This window comes from Cyrtonyx montezumae, unplaced genomic scaffold, assembly GCF_038088225.1.
Source record: "Cyrtonyx montezumae isolate F1298 unplaced genomic scaffold, pur_monq_1.0 scaffold_3, whole genome shotgun sequence".
In the NCBI taxonomy this organism is placed as follows: Eukaryota; Metazoa; Chordata; class Aves; order Galliformes; family Odontophoridae; genus Cyrtonyx; species Cyrtonyx montezumae.
The window spans coordinates 115221336-115237044 of NW_027072034.1; the positions used below are offsets into that span (position 1 = coordinate 115221336).

The window sequence follows — 15709 nt, forward strand, 5'->3', positions numbered from 1 at the left end:
TGGACTGGATAGTGGTCTTTTCCCATTTTAATGATTCTGTCAGGGTACCTGTCTTCCTGTCCTTGTGAGAAAATAAAGCAGCTAGAACATATACATGTGAAAAGGGGAGAAAAGTTCATGTATAGCACTGGTGCAATCTTCCTTTCTTACTGAAACTGGCAAGTAACAAATTTTCCCCTCCTCCTAATTGCTATAACAGTTTGGCAACTCAGACTCTTCTTGCATGACGTAGCTGACAAAGAAACATGCTTGGCTCAAGAAGCCCATGAGCCACAGGCTGTTGTGTGCTGGCAGAGCATCATGAGTCATTTATCCCTCTGGTAGTCTGCCCTGCTCACCTACTGACAGCGACAACCCAGACTTTTCATCTTACTCACTGACCTGTCCTTTGCTCCTTATATTTCTGAGAATAAAAAGCTGCTGAACACAGAAATAAACTGCAGAGCTCCCAGTACCTCAGGATCACCAAGGGCTGAAACACCAGTTTTAAGAATTTGAACCTTTGATTCAAGGTGCTGTGGACAACATGTACACAGAGCTCAGATCACAAAGCTCCCCACAAACCTCTGTCCAGGAAAAAACTGACCAGAGTCATTCTAGTAAGTGGAAATCATCTTGAAGATAGGAAATTAACAACCCAGATGGAAGTTAAAGGATGTGAGATGATCTGGGCTGATGTTTCCAGATACTATCCAGACAGCTTGAGCCACACAGCATCTCCAAAAAAGGAGCACTTGCGGCCTGAGGTGACTGAAGATGTATAAACACTGTCTGCAAAGCAGCAGCTCACTTTCTTCTTTTCACTTGGCAGGAAGGAAGGGGAGAAAAAAAAATGGAAGTAATAAAAGAAGTGGGTCATTTTGGAACAACTGCTATGAAACAGTCCAATACAATTTCATAACACAAAGGCAACGTGAGGTTCACAGCACTGACTCACCAGGTTTAGCAACTCATGAGGCAACCTGGCTCCAGCTACACCAAAAAGCAGCCACCTAGAAGTGCAGTTCCTCATCAAAAAGAAATGTGTTTAAAAAGGAAAGTAACAAATGACAAACAGTTTGACCTTCCGTTAAACAGTTATGTTGACTCATTAGTCAGTTAGTTAGGCAATGTGTCAAACAAGAAATAGAAGCAGTCAGCCTTGGGATGCCAATCCTAAAGGATAAAGAATTGTATCTCTGCCACGTTGCTCGCAACAGTGTAGGTAGGTAGATGAGATCGATTCCCTGGGAATTAAGTGTTAATGCTGACAACTAGAAGACAAATTCTGACTTAAATGTGTAGTTATTTCCCTTTCCTTCAATATTAGGTCTCTTTTGGCTTGCAATTTGTTATAGTTCAGTAGTGTTTCCATTACTTCAAACAAGTAAGTGTCAACCACTAATGTGTACAAGGCTCAAGTATGACGTTACCCAATTCTGAACTTTGGGTAACTCCAGTTCAATGAGTCGATACACAATTATCTATTATTTTTGGAGCAATGGGGTTGTACTCAGTCATGAAAATTATAAGACACAGTTTCATATGTTGCCTTCCAAGAATAAATTTGACAAATATTTGTTTACCCATGTTCTTAAATTCCTGGGGTTCGATATATAGAAATACAGAAAAAAAAAAAAAAAAACAATAAGCAATGCAAACTTGTGTCATGTTTCTGCAAGACTCTTCATGTGTTCAGTTGCATCTAGATTTTCTCTTTTGCAACTACGCCACATTACAACTATGTGGCAGAAAGAAAATAGTTCTGGTGAATACAGATCCAAGCCAGCTTCTTAACAAACCCATTAAAGAAATCCACCATTTCATTCAGCCCTCAAAATTTGCCACTGGTACCTCTTCACATTATCAGTAATTTCTAACTGAAAATGAAAAGAAAAAAAAAGGATAATAGGGTCTCAGAGACACTGCATGTTGTCTCCATGTACTCAGGGACCACACTTACTCAGTTGAAATCCAGTTGAGTTATATCGACTTTTCTTTCCCTCATGGTATATTAGTGCTTACAAAAAATCTTGCAGGGAAAGCCCTAGAGAAGAAACCTTTTGTCCACAGACAAATGCACTTCTCACTTCGTGCTCTATTAAGAAGGAAAAAGAGCAAAAGCATTGTTCCTACTTTTACAATAACCAGAAGGTCAGTCACTCAACTATGACAGAAATAACATGGGCTTTGTCATAGACACTTAATTTGATCCTAACTCAGTGCTATCTCCACTCCATTTATTCTCTCCTTCTCCACCAAGCATCTGAACAATTATGGTCAGTCCACTGAAAATCTGACTGCAATTCTCTAAAATTCAGCTCCTGTATGCCACTGGTTCAGTCACCCCCAGATCACTGCTACATTTGAATTTATTCAAGTCAAAATTTCCTCTTCTCATTTTTCTTCTTTTCTTGTTTCTTTTCACAATCATTCGACAAACCAAAAAGAGTCTCAAAAGACAAACAATGGCATCTGCAAACAACCCAAACAACTCCATAGATGGAAACAAAAAAAAGTTCAGGATCAGAGAGGCTGTTATATGTCAACACAGTAAATACCCACAGTCATATCCTCAGCTGATGCAAATCAACCTGTCTCCATCTGGTTTTATGAAGGCAGTGCGACCTTATGCTGAATACATAGTAGAAAGTCTTCTTCACATTAAAATACAGCATGTTAAATCTGAGAGATTGCTGACCCTATCCTAGCACTTTATTTTCAATTGACTGCGCTAACATCTCCCCTAACGGGGAACAGCCAGAAAGAGGCTGCAAGCTAGGATGTCATCTGAAAGCAGGGAGCCACATAAAGTCCCCTTCCCTGGCTACCTCTCCTGGGGATGCTGGAGGCAGCCCAGGAACAGCAGCACAGGAATTACATACAGTTGTGTACTGCTACGTACCTGAGGAGACCTGAAGCATATGGAAAGTGCTGCAGAGCAGAGGATCATGAGCCATAGCTGGGTACTCCTATTACTAGATCATGTAAAAAACATGCATGTGGAAGCACTAAATGTTTAATGTTTTGTTAAAATTACCCTTAAAGATTTACCAGTGCATCTAGCTTGTAGTAATCCAAAGCCATATCTGCAGGGCTTCTTCCACTGTGTTCCCAGTACCAGGAATCCAACAGGTTTTGAGCATCAAGACTTAAAAGATCTACTGGATGTTTCAATTATATGTATCAGTAAGGGAGAGATCTAGCTTACAAACTTTTCGGCATATGTATTTTATCAGCTTCTGAGCTGACTTTACAAATGGCCAATAGTGATTGCTTCAGTCAGGAACTGCAGAGACAGATTAAGGGTCCAGTCTCCACTCCCCTCCTCAGTACAACTCGTGAACAACTGGAGGACAAGAGACCCCCTGGCAAAATGCAGACCTGTCTCCCATCTGTCACTTAAGAAAGATGGGACAGACATTTCTTTGGGCAAAAATGCAAGAAAGAAATATGACCCACATATTTGAAGAAACACTGTAGGGGTCATTTCCAGTCTGATGTCTTTCATGTCAGCCTCTACTTGCTGCCTTTTCTTGTTCCTGCGTGCACTTGCTTGCCTGATACATCACTCATTGTCTCCTGTATTACTGTCTGCAGTATGCAAGGTCCCACCTAAAAAGTGAGCAAATACCTACTAATAACGAAGAAACAAAACGTAAAAGCTTGATGAGAAGGAGTGTCACTAAACAGATGGAAACACTTCAGAGTGAAAAATGTCATCTGCTTAGTTCAATACTGGCTGCAAGAAATGCTGTGCTTACACAAACATTGACTTTTCTGCCTGCCTCCTAAGAGAGCCCAGACAGGCAGGATGATGCTTTACGTGGTCAGGGCATGCAGGAAGGAAGGAGAGGTGGGAATGGAGTTGCCAGCTGCATCCTCTGCTTCAGGAAGCTCAGCTGGCAGAGCTTGGCAGGGGTGCTGGGATTACAGGCCTTCAGTGAAAGAAGTTTCTCGCTTACGGGATTGTCTTTAACCTCCTAACCCTTTAAAGAGTTAGGTTTTAACTGACACAGTACACACCCCAGAGAGAACAATTAAACATGCAGCCCTTACCCATTCTTCTTGAGCATCTGCAAGGAGTGTTTAAATATTAATATTTAACCTGCAAATTCTAATATTTGTTCTTTGTAGCACCTGATTGTTACTCGTCAGGGCTTTTACATGCACTTTCCATTTATGCAACACTGACTCCTACAGTGGCCAATAAAGGCCAGTCTATTAGTATGATAAGCTCATGCTCCCAGCCACGCACAGAATTCCAATTGAATTAGAAAGTCATCCTATGCTCACGAGAACCACACTATGGAGTAAATGGAGCTTAACTACCTTATGTATCAGATATTACACATCTTCAGGTTGTTGTCAATTCTTCATACAAATACTTTAAATCACCTAGATTTCATTTTGCACACTGTATAGCAAGCCTCTTCATAATCAAACAGTATTTAAAAGCATTTACTGGCTTGTTAAATCTAACAAGTTAGATTTATTGGGATACTCACTTTCCTTAACAGCCAATTTAGTAAAACTCAATGTATTCATTGATGTATAAATATATAATAGGCAGTTGTTAAACCTTAATAAAAACGTTTTAATAGTCAGCTGGCATTTTCTCTCAATGGCAGCACTTCCCCTCAGTTGCCAGAAGGAAATGCTGTTCCTGAATGTGCCGATTCAAGCCACATGTAGGGAATAAATTGATCCAGGAGAACAAATGGGAGTAAAAATTTCAGATAACTTTCCTGCACTTCACATCACAAGGAGACTGTTGTAGACTCCCATCAAGACCATCAGGTGTCAAATAAGGAAGAGCATTAGCTACTGTGCTTTGTCTTAATCTCATAGAAGAAATGATCCAGGATAGGATGGGCAACTGGCTACCTGAAAACCATACAGATGATTTTCATACATTACTACTGCAATTTTCTACCTTCCTGCACTTGCTGATTCATGTACAGCACGTCACTTACTCTCACTCCACCCTGCCACTCTGTGTGTTGACCACCAGATTAAATTACAATGCTACAGCAGCTCATTGAGAGATCAAAAACACTTTAAGGCTTTCAGGTACCTAATAAAAATACCTTGATGAATTTGCATCATTAGACTACTAAAAACCATTTGAAATCTGGCCCTTAGTTCAAACCACAGAACTTTATGTCTCAGATCTGCAGGTCCCAGGATCATTTCTCCAAGAAGACAGCAGCTACTGCATATAAATGATAAAATAATAATCATCATCATCATCATCATCATAAACCCAGACCAAAACACCTTTAAATTAAGTACACCAGGCAGGAAAGTTTGATCATAGCCACAAGATACTCACCTGGGTGGGATTATACAGTTCCTGGAGTGGGCTTCTGGATCCTTTCCGGCAGCAAATGTCCATCCCAAATGGATTTCTACGCATTACTGCAAGGGGAAATTGAAATTAATACAGGTTACCAACACTGGTTAGCAGTAATCAATTGCAATACCTACAGCAAGGACAGATTTTCTGATAAATGGGGGATTTCTACAGATGGTACTGTGTATTAATTCCTAATTTTACTTTCTGTAAAAATTATCCAAGAGCTAAATCTTTGATAAACTGAGGAAGGTACTAAACCAAAGCTTTCTAGTTTTCATCTTATAAAAGCTGTTACCCAAAAGCTTTCAGCTGGAGTGCCCCAAAATTCTGGCACAAGTACTAAAAGCCAAAGTGACCCCATTTTGAGCAGCGATGGGTACCTGCTCCCCTGATCCTTGTGGACCAGTTGGATTAATTCCTACAACTGGCATCTCCAATATGCAACATTATCAGCCTCTCTGAGCTGAAATACAGAGGCCCACAGGATCCTAATATTAAAACATTTTAAAGCTTCTGGCCTACAGCTTCAGTTTGTCCCAGAAGAGATGCTCAGCAGTACACATACAGCTGATCACTGCTGTACTTTCTTGCTCCAAAATGCATTTAGCTCTATGTATTGAAGTTCAATATTTAATTGGTCTGAAAATCAACAGAGACTGTTATTACCGTTGGACACAAGCAAATTTTCAAACTAAAGGCTTTGTCAGAGGGCTGATCCAGGATCATTTTGGATAATTAGTCTTTCCATAAGAGATCCTGATCTGAATCCCACCAGGCACAAAGATAAAGGTTTTAAGCTTAGATGGTTTTAAACTAAAAGAGGAGAAAGGTTTTAAGCTTAGATGGTTTTAAACTAAAAGAGGAGAAATTTAGGTTAGATACCAGGGAAATGTTTCACTGAGAGGGTGGCGAGGCAGTGGCACAGCTGCCCAGGGAAGCTGTGGGTGTCCCATCCCTGGAGGCACTCAAGGCCAGTTTGGACGGGGTCCTGGGTAGCCTGGCATCACTTGGCAGGTTTTGTAGAAGGAAACTGCTGAAGTGTCCTGCAGTAACAGCTCTGATCTGCAGCGCTGACAGAAATGCTATTGCAGGTGTCAAGCCAAGAGCTGGGAGGATACTGCCAAGCTATGTTTTAAAACAGAGTGCTTGTACATGATCATAATCGATATGTCAAGTAGCATGAACATGTGTAAGAGTTTCCGTGCAGACTGAATACTGCATGCAGCTCCAGTCTGGAGACACAACAGCCTCCTTCACTCAGACAGTATCTATTTTTAAATTGAAGATAATCACCTAGTAATGTGCCATGTCGCTTTTTCCCAGAGCAAACAACCACTCGGTGTGTCTTCTAACAGGACTTAGACACACACTTAGTAAGCAAAGAAGCTAAATGTTTTCTTCACAGTTAGAACAGCAATAAGAGGCTACAGTTTTAATTTACGTTTAGATAGCTGATAAGCTTCTGAGCCTTTCTAGACACGCAGCCAAATGCTACAATTGCTTTGCTGTAGTGGCAATGTGCCTTGTTAAAAGTTACCTCTAAAAATGTTTAGAATTACTAAAACGTTAGAAAAGAATTGCATGAGTAATGTCACCTTCCGGCGTCTGGAAGTGGTTTGAGGAAGAAAACCTTACAGCCAGGATGTGAGACAGCCTCAGCAGCTGATCACTGCACTTTGATTAACCAGGATTCTGGGACACCAAATCTTTGTTTCAAAGTAAGAAGTCCAGCGCATTGTTTCCTAATTTCCCTAGTATTTCACTTTTCACTTCCATTAAATGCTATCCACAGTAATGTGCATAAACGCATCCCTTCCTGCTTCACTTAACCAGCAGGTATCAACACAGCAACATGTTACATGCAGCAGAAGCAGCCAAAACCATGGAATTATTTGCACAATATGTAGGATTTGATTCCCAAATACAAACAAACAAGAAAGCAACTGTCTCCCCAGAAAAGCTAAATACTTAAGTAGAACTTCAGCCATAGAAACCACTGAATCCTTTTTATGAATCCTAATATTATTTAATTGGTGTGTTTTTCCAATAAAGCTTTTAGAACAGGACTGTGGAGTTTGCATGGCAACACAGGAGCTCAACACAGGGCTTGTTTCCCCACTTACCAGTGCCTGTGACAGTACACACTGGTGCAGCTGTAAGCAGCAGCTCTCTGCACATCTGGATAATGCTTACACCTGAAATGTAACCTCAGCATTGACATAAATGGGAATGTTCCTCCTTTCTGAGAAGAAATCTCTCTCATACCTTAGGTTTGTCTTACTGCAATCTGCAGTAAGAATATAATAAATGGGGGTGCAAACTGCAGTTATACTGATTTCAACAACACTGTCACTAAGACTCCTTCATACTATTGTGACAGTGAAAATTAGAAATCAAGCCCTTTATCTTCATGAAATCTTCTTATTAACATAGTAAATATCTAAATTTACATTTTATGGCTTGGGCTGATCTCCATCCATAATTATAGTTAATTATAATCTAACGGGAAGTAGTGCATATGCATGGCTCCAAGGACTGATTAAAAGATCCCGTTCATGAACACCAAGTGGGAGAAGCAGCTGACAACAGTAGATAATGCCTTGAATGATTAAAGAGTGGTGTTAATACTGCAACTGCAGCAGAATTAGCAATGCCCTGAATTCAGCCAGGACTGGGAGCAACTGAACAAGCTGTTAGCTTGTCACTTAAATAGAAGGCCTGTAAAGACATCAAGTTACTTCTTTCTTTAGGAACAATTTGTCCACAATGAAATTTTGATCTATTTTACTAAAATCTGCACAATCAGGACCAAAAAGGGCACCTTTTCACAAGTGTCAGAAGAGAAAGTGACACCATTTCTCCTAAGTCTGCTGAATCAAGTAAAAAGGGCCACACTGCACTAAGAGCCACCCTAAGTAATTGCTGCTTCTTTCACTGCTCTGAGAGAAACAAGTAAGAAGCATTTGAAATGCTGAGTATGCAAAATCAGCAGCCATCTATACCACTCCCATTCTAAACTTAGCAAATGTCAGATGTTCCCACTTCCTAGATTTCTGTATAATAAAAGATCCCTACTTTCTTTCTAGCAACAACTTTGCTATTTGGTAATGTTTCATTTACAATGCTTGTAGAATCCTAATTACTTCTTGCAAGACAACAAAAAACAAATTCAAAAACACTACCTCCATTCAGTGCTTCTTAAATATACTGTCTCATATTATCTCAACATTTGAGAAAAATTCGGAGGATATATTAATATTTAATTTTTCATTACATTGGTCTAAAGTACAAAGACAAAATTCCCTAATACAGTATCGCTGAAAGCTGTTATACATAATTCATTGCATTTATTTGGGAAAGAAGATGTCTTGTGAGGAATAAGCACAAAATATGGCATTGGAAGCAGTATGCTGAGACAACCACTGAAGATGTGAAACCATTTATGTTTTAAAGAAATAAGCTATTGACAATTCAAATATATTTTCAGCCCAGGGTTAATGTTTTCCATGGAACCACATTCAATTGACAGCAATGAGCAGGTTCAAAAGATAACACCTTCTCCTAGAGCCATAAACAGCCAAGAAAGGGCTAAACATTCACTAAACATCCTCTACCCAACAAAGACAGAAAAATCAGTGCTATTTGGCCTGGCAAGATAATGGCATCAAAATGCTTTCAATGTCTCCAGACATGTTTGCCTATGCTACTGACTTCAGGTTTCCTCAATCCTTAAAGCAAAGTAAAAATAATTTAATTATACTCATACTAAAGACTCAAGAGATTCCTTGGGCTGAAGATTTGGATGCGGTTTGTCTTCCAAATGCCAGCACAGATGTCTGCCATGACCCCAAAGCAGCAGAGAAAAATTCTTCCAAAAGCACTAGCTATGTGAAATTCAAACCAAGCACGGCTCAACACATATTTTGCACAAGTAAGTATCTTCAATAAATAATTGTCCTGAGGAACCAATCTTCTTCCAGGTTTGTCAGAGGCTTTTGGACTGAATATTTGGCAATTTCTAAAGTTCTTAACACATAGCTCTCAGATTCCTAGCTAAAATCATGCTGAACAAGCTTGTCATTAACAGGTTCATTCTGCATCAGGAAAACAAGCCTTCTGTAATAATTTACAGAAATCTGTTCTGCAATACTTCACTTAAGCAAAGTCCAAATTGCAGACTGAATCAGAGACTCAGCAAAGAATAAAGACTGCCCTTATTTCAAACTTCATAAAAATTCCTATGATTTCTTTAACAGACTAATCAGGGTAAGGACACTGAACAGTAGTAAAGGGTTATTTTTTAACCAGCAACCAGGAGCATGAGGAATGAATATGTTAGCACAAAGCCTCAGTAACTATTTCAGATAGCTCCCTGGCATTCATTTACGAGCACTTATCCTTCTTGAAGATCAACTGATGGATAGTAATGTTTTGGGATGTTTGGGTCTTTGCACTGCGTGGCACTCAGATGAAGATTTTATACTACGTTATTGGTCCTTAGTAGGGAGAATAGAGGTGCAAGGATTTACGACAAAACTCTTGACTGCACTCTTTTGTTTTCTTACAGCAAAATTGCAGCTTTCTTGTTGAACACTGAGAAATCTATTTTTAGAAAATAAAAACAAGACTAGGTCTTGTATATGAATATGCCAGTCTTAAATGCAAGAATTAAGCGGTATTTTTTTCTCTACATTACTGCAGAACTAGATTTTGCCTCATGCCTTACAGTAATTAAAAACACAAGGTATTGCTCAGTGTGAAAAACAAGCACAAGTGTGTGATCAGAGCACCTTACCATGTTATCATCATTGTGCCTCCCGGACAAACCAGAGACCTTGCTGAGCTCAAAGCTGTATGGACATGGCAAGAAAAAAAGAATCCCAAAAGCTCCAAGTTTTAGAGCCCCACACGTGGAATGAGGATGAAGTGTTTTAGTTTAGCAATACTGATCTGTTGTTTCCACACATCCACCCTGCTTTGTCTGGTGTTTCCACTCCCACTCACCTACCAGAGGAACCTACCACAGAGTAAGACAGTGGATGGATACAATGACAGTGAAGGATGAAAATAGAGATCCAATCCTTAGTGGAACTATTTCAGCTGACACAAGCAGCAAAGCCACTTGTTAAGGGACCAAGAGCCATTCCTCAGTTCACAGATCAGAAAAAGAGAGGCATGGAGGTTAAAAACATGCCCAAAGCAAATTAGTTGTTTCAAGTCACATTGATTTTAGGAAGTAAAGTGTCTGTTCTAAAGTACTCATTTAAGCTCCCATCACTAACAGAGCCACAGGTATGGATCCTTCTGTTTTCCCACAGAAGTGGCCTCCCTCTTCATTCCACTGACCAGCCAGCCTACATGGGTTGAAATTGCATGAAACAAATCCTGGCAGAGCAAGGAAATGAGTCTTAACATTTGTTTCTGAGTTCTAATCACTAATTACAAAAGTCATAAATGCCCTCCAAAGGATAGAGAGATATTTAATTACTTTTTGCGTTAAGACAGATTTCCACAAATAACTCTGTATTTTATCCTGTTTGTTCTCAGATTAGCTTGGGGATGGGTTTAATTGGGCACAGTGGGGAAATTAATATCCTTGGTGAAATTATGCAGAGACTTAGATCCTGGGCCACCCTATGGACGTTGCATGTGGTATAAATTAACACAACACTTTTTCTGCTAATGAACAATAGTCACTTTTTTACAGTATTTTTTTTTTATGTTAATCCATGTGGAATTTCTTTAGAAGTCTCATGAAGTTATTCGCAAACCTAAATCAAGAGACTTTCCCATAGGCTTCACTTCCCACACTAGGAGAGCTCTGTTTTGTTTATCTCTGTCCCACACAGGCAAACAATGCTTTTAATGCAGCAAGGAAAATTTGTGGGTGCAAACTATATTAGATTTGGTCAGAATTTTTCTGATATTGTCTTGTTTTTACAGGCGTGAAATGCAGATTGACTGGCATTGAAATAATGTCATGGGTCTACTCTGGATGGATCACTGGCCACCTCAGCTACCCGTTCATCTCTTTTTACTCCCAGGTTTACGCCATCCATTAGCAATGTCACGTGCTTCAGAACATTGATGAAAGGGTCTACTTATGTTCTCTCAGAATTATTTCTAAGTCTTCATAGAAAAAAGTTTTGGTTTTTTTTTTACTATCCACATAAACCTAACGAAAAGTTCTGTTTCCTTTTCCCCAAAAAGGAAACTTTCTACAAAGGAATTAAGAAACCAACAATTTTTTGATTGGTTTTAACTGCACATATTTCATAGAAGAAAAAAAACCCATCCTATTTATTATGAATTTACATGAATGAACACTGTGGATCCAATATTTCAAAACACCAAAAAATCCTCTTTTTCTGGCTGTTACACTTTTTCTACTTTTCCACTGCAAGTTAGCCATGCTTTTTGCAAAACGGGGCTGTGATAATCTGGAAAAGCTGGAAAATTTCTAGTGAAGCTTACAGGTTTTCAGAGGCGCCTCCCATATTAGACACTCACTATAACAACACAAGCACGTGTATCTGTCTTCAGGTTCTCTTTATAGTGAAGTACTGAATACTCCACTCAGTTCTTACCAGCCAAGTTTTCAAGCCTGTAGATAGTTGGCTATCTCCCACCACTCTGATGTAATTTCAAATGAAAACTATGTAAATGTAAGTCCAGAGGAAAGAAAAAGACAAACCTACATTTGCATTGTCTTAAAGAACAAGAAGTAAGAACTTTATTTTCTGCAATTCCCACTATTTCCTTAATGCTGTCAGTTACAGTCTACTCAAAGAATATGCTGTATGGGCTCACTCAAAAAAAGAAAGTGAGAGAAAAACCTTTAAAGGAGGAAGGCTTCTTTAGAAAGCTGTAATTTTTAAAGCATTTATCTTGAATTGCAGTCCAGATGAGAAAGATGGCTGCTGCAGCTGCAGTCTATTTGAGCCACTATGTCTTTACTGTTCCTCAACAGATGTGCAGTGAAGATGAAACACAAAATCATGTTTGCTATGGATATACTAAAAAGCACAGCAAGCCTTCTCACAAGCCAAGCAGAATAGAAAATGAAGCTGCAGCAATCATCTTAGCCCAAAGCAGAGAAATGCTGAGATTTTTTGTCTCAGCTGGAACATCAGGGGGAAGTGCTACCTGCACACACATGTGCGCACCCCACTTGACACAAACAGAATGAAAGGGTCACAAATCATTTCTGTTCCACAGGCGTGTCCACGTGGACAGAGATTTATCCCCTCTGAAGCAGTGCCCCTGATATTTTTAGTGTGACCATATCCTCTTGATACTTTATTGTGACTTATGCATGATAACTTTCTTTACAAAAATGAAGCACTAAAGAATTTGATAAGCAGGGAAGAAAGTATGAAATCCTGCAGTAATCGCTTCCAAAGCGGTCGCTCATAATGTCAAAGAGGATTATGGCTGCAGCTTGTTGGATAAGAAGATGACCTCTTACAAAATAAGGATGTAGCTTCCTTTGCAACGTGAAGGCCAAATGCTCATAGTAAGAGTACCACAGACAGTAAAGGACTGATCCTGTGAGTTGCAAAACGTCCAGACTAATAATTAATACACAGCTGTGCTGTCCTGTCAATTCTGTTTAAGACTCCTAAACTCCAAGTAATCCTAAGGCACAGAGAAGCAATCAACCCCACTGTGAGATCCCTCACTTTCCCAGCAGCCGACTGGGCACATGCCTGCACAGCACTGTGGGCCACATCCCCACCAGCTCCTCACCTCCATTGCACGGTGGAAGCTGGAAGCCCTCTTCCAGCAGGATCCATGCATCCATATGCAGAGGCTGGGAGGCTGCTTTCACACGCTCTTCTTTCTCTCCCTGTTAGCAACAAGCTGTATACAGATAATATTGCTTTCATATGGAAGAATTCTCTCATGCCGTCTGTTTTGAAATATTCCAAACCACAGATTCCTCAGAACATTTTACATATGAATAGGACATTGTCAGTTCCCTTAGACCCGCACTGCACTTCAGCGTCCAGAAGAGTAAAACACACATTAGCACTATAAAACTTTGTCTCAATTTGCATAATCTGTATTATCATTATAGAGCCCGGCTTTATAACCAACCTTGGGTGATACACAGACTGCCTTGGATCTCTCTTTCTCTAAGGAGAAATTCCCCAAACACAAGAAAACCATTCAAAGCTGTGCTTGCCTGGAATGTACTTGTTTCCAGTGGCTGCTTATCTTTCAACAGTTCCAGCCCCTTTCACTATCTCTTTCCATTGCTCCCCTCATTTCAATATGTTCAGCTAAAACCTTGTGATGCCTTCTGTCTACAGCCAGGAAACGTTGTCATGTTTCACACATATCCAAGTGGATAGGCCAAGCAAACCAATTCCACCTCCCAAGGGCACGTAGGAGAGGAAAAAGGAGTGAATGAGCAAAGACCTTCATGTGATTTTACTTCTAATGAGAACATTTATAAGGGAATTGAACCAAGTAGCTGTTACACAAGACATTTTCCAGTATCACCATCAAAAAGGATGCTGGATACACTGAATCTTTTTACCTGATGGAGATTCTTCCTCCAAATTTTATGGATATGCTTCATACCAAAGCTTTGTAATACATGTAGGTCCACTATGCAAGTAGCTTTTTCTTCAATTAAATGGGAATGAAGTAATCTCACAAGATTTTGAGGCCTAGTTTATGAGGATCCAGAATACAGGATAACTATCTGAGCTTTACTGGTAATAATATTCTGTAATTGGCATACAAAATAATAACCTTTAGTTTCAGTCACTAATAACCTGCCAAACACCCTGTGACATTTCTTGTAATGGTGCAGCAGGTGAGCACTAAATACCTCAAAATCTAAGATCACTCTGACAGCACAGTAGTGAAGGAAAAGGACAACAAAACAGCTACACAGAACCTTACAAGCTTTTCCAAGGGAAAAAAATATATCTGTTCTTTCAGTTTGTGAGGTTTCACGTGGAAAGACATTGAAAGAGCAGGAGACAGGAAAAAAAATGAAAGCATCCTTGTGAAGATGTCTCTCACTTTGAGATTTTTTTCTCAAGAGGGTCCTTAAAGATAACAGAAGGGTGCAACTCTGAACAAACCCTGTTAGATATTTCCTTCAGATAAGTAAAATTTTACAAGGTCTTACTAACAGAAACATATTGTGGTCTCCTTCCTCTACGCACAACCTAAAGTACTAACAGAGTGCTAGATTTCTTGCCTTCACTCCCTGTGAGCTACCAGCTGTGATCTCAATGGGATCCATGTCAGGCCTGATTGCAACTGCTTGGAAATGTTCACATCTTGAAAGCTTAAAGGAAATGCATGTGGAATACAAAAACTAGAGGGGAAGGAAGTAAATTCAATGCTTTCAACCTTAAGAGTTCACGCAAGAGTGACTGTTTGAGCTGCTTCCAGTTCCATTGCTTCTACTTTACACAGCTTTAATGCAACAGTCTAGTTTCTCCACCAAATAACTGCCAGACTGTTCAAATCCAAACCCTTGGATAGCAAGAACTTGTACTGTTACAGTAAGCCTCTTTCTCTGAGTGTTACTGCAGTTCTTTAAATACTTCCATGTTTTAAGACCTTGAGGAACCTGGTCTTACATCATAGCTGACACTTTCTGAGCACGAGGTTGGACAAGAGACATCCTGTAGTTTCTGCACTAGCATATGATTCTGTTTGTTGGTCCAGTTCAATACTACACTATCTTTCCTTCCACAGTCATGTACATTAATATAAACCAAATGCACACGACAGCCCAAAAAAAATGCAGGCCTGCAGAGTTCAACCACAAGCTATTGCTCATATTTCTCCTACCCCGTTTACCTCAGACATGTGCAGTCTACCCCTATACCCACTGAAATCCACAGGGAAGCTCCCACTTACTCCACTGACTAGACTCTGGGGCCACAGAATTAGGACTCTAGAGCTGAGTCACTGCTGGAATTTATCAACTACAAAATCAGAAAGGATGACTTTGAACATCTAGCCTTGATGACCATTATGAGCAAAGCCAGAGAAGACCTCCCTAAAAGAAAAACCCTGTTAAGACAGTCCATCCTTCAGGTAGTCAACTCATCTTGTTTCAAAGTTTGCCAAGAGTTTGCCTTAATTTTATGTCAAACTCTCCTCCCCAAACATAACTTATTCCCAAGTACCTTCCAGCCACTGGATCTTGCTGTGTGTCTATCCACTCTTAACAGCCACAGCTCCGTGCAGAAATCCGTATGCTGTGACCTAGACACTCTCTAACCATCATGCTGAAGCAAGTTTTCTAAGGGCTTCTTCACTTTTCTAGATTTATTCCGAGCACACTCAAAGATAACTCTACAACCTTTTAAAATCAGGGCACCCCTGTGCAACACA

General features: G+C 39.9%; 1 protein-coding gene across 2 annotated transcripts in view; it reads right to left on the minus strand.

Annotated features, from left to right (window-relative positions):
- Window positions 1-15709, minus strand: part of CHST11 (carbohydrate sulfotransferase 11) — a 153880-nt gene that overhangs the window by 84740 nt on the left and 53431 nt on the right. For both annotated transcript variants that reach the window (XM_065743120.1, XM_065743119.1), the window contains exon 2: window positions 5315-5400. In XM_065743120.1, coding sequence (XP_065599192.1) covers window positions 5315-5400 — 86 coding nt within the window. The remainder of the gene's footprint in view (window positions 1-5314; window positions 5401-15709) is intronic.